General features: G+C 42.2%; 1 protein-coding gene across 1 annotated transcript; it reads left to right on the forward strand.

Annotated features, from left to right (window-relative positions):
• Positions 1 to 625: 625 nt before the first annotated feature.
• LOC105461114 (peritrophin-44-like) lies at positions 626 to 1,138 on the forward strand (the record flags this gene model as incomplete). The annotated part of the gene is made up of 1 exon (XM_011707602.1): positions 626 to 1,138. A coding segment is annotated over one exon (492 nt), but the record flags the coding sequence as incomplete, so codon positions are not given.
• Positions 1,139 to 1,204: the final 66 nt, after the last annotated feature.

Genomic DNA, 1,204 nt, shown 5'->3' on the forward strand with positions numbered 1-1,204 from the left:
AAAAAAAAAAAATAAGGAAAACACGAACTAATCCGAGATTACGCTATCGTAGTCGGTACTATTTCAATTTCTTGAGACGTGTCGCTTAGCATTAAAGTAGCTGTCGTTTGCTGCCGGGAATTCTGATCGATGCCTCTGGTGCTCGGCGGGACGTACGTCCACCACGCTAAGAAGAAGAAAAGAAGCGAAGCCGCTTTTCCGATGAATGCCAGCGCGAGCATGTATCTGTAAAAAAAAATATATGTAAAAAAATATATGCGTGTAACAGAGAATCGTGTCTGAAACTCGAGAGAACTAATCCGCGATTCGTGCTAAGGCCCGTCTACATAAGTCGTAACATGCAAAACGCAGTTCGCAAACGCGGACGCAAGATGACGTTTCTCTCTTTTTTTCTTTTTTTTCCACGGTTCTTTCTTTTTTTCTCTGCGCCTGCGAATTGCGAATCAGCCTTAACGATTCATGACACGAGTCAAGTGATTCGAAAGTATTATTTAAAAAAATGTTAATATTACACGTGCATCTTTGAATAATACACATATTTCGAAAATTTATTTTATTTTATCATCTGTTTTGATATTGAAAGATTTCATTCTTTTTTTTACACTAAATTTTTATATCTATTCCTCTTACAGAAAAACCACAATCATCGCCACACTGTCCCCGCATGCACGGCTACTTTGCCCACGAGGACCCCAGGAACTGTAATACCTTCTACTACTGCGTGGAGGGCAAGTTCAACATGATCACTTGTCCGGATGGTCTGGTCTTCTCCGAGAAGACCGGCATCTGCAACTGGCCGGACGAGGCGCAGAAGAAGGGCTGCGGCTCCCGCGAACTCTTCAACTTCACTTGCCCGAAGGTCGACGACTCGGTGGCCGCGACGCATCCGCGTTATCCCGACGCCGAGGACTGTCAGTACTTCTACGTGTGTGTCAACGGTGAGATACCGAGGCGAAGCGGATGCAAACTCGGCCAGGCGTTCGACGAACGCACCGGAAAGTGCGACTGGGCCAGAAAAATTCCCGAATGGTACGAATTATATAGTAGAATTTTCCCATTTTCTTATAATTTTCTTAATTTTCTTATTAAGGATAAGAATAATTCTAAATATCGATGATGTGTTTGGCTTAGAAAATGAGGAACCGGCCAAAATCATAGTTCTTCACTATTCAATATAACAAAAATGATTTTTTTATGTTTTTTT

This window comes from Wasmannia auropunctata, unplaced genomic scaffold (genome assembly GCF_000956235.1).
Source record: "Wasmannia auropunctata unplaced genomic scaffold, wasmannia.A_1.0 LD308810.1, whole genome shotgun sequence".
Taxonomy (NCBI): Eukaryota; Metazoa; Arthropoda; class Insecta; order Hymenoptera; family Formicidae; genus Wasmannia; species Wasmannia auropunctata.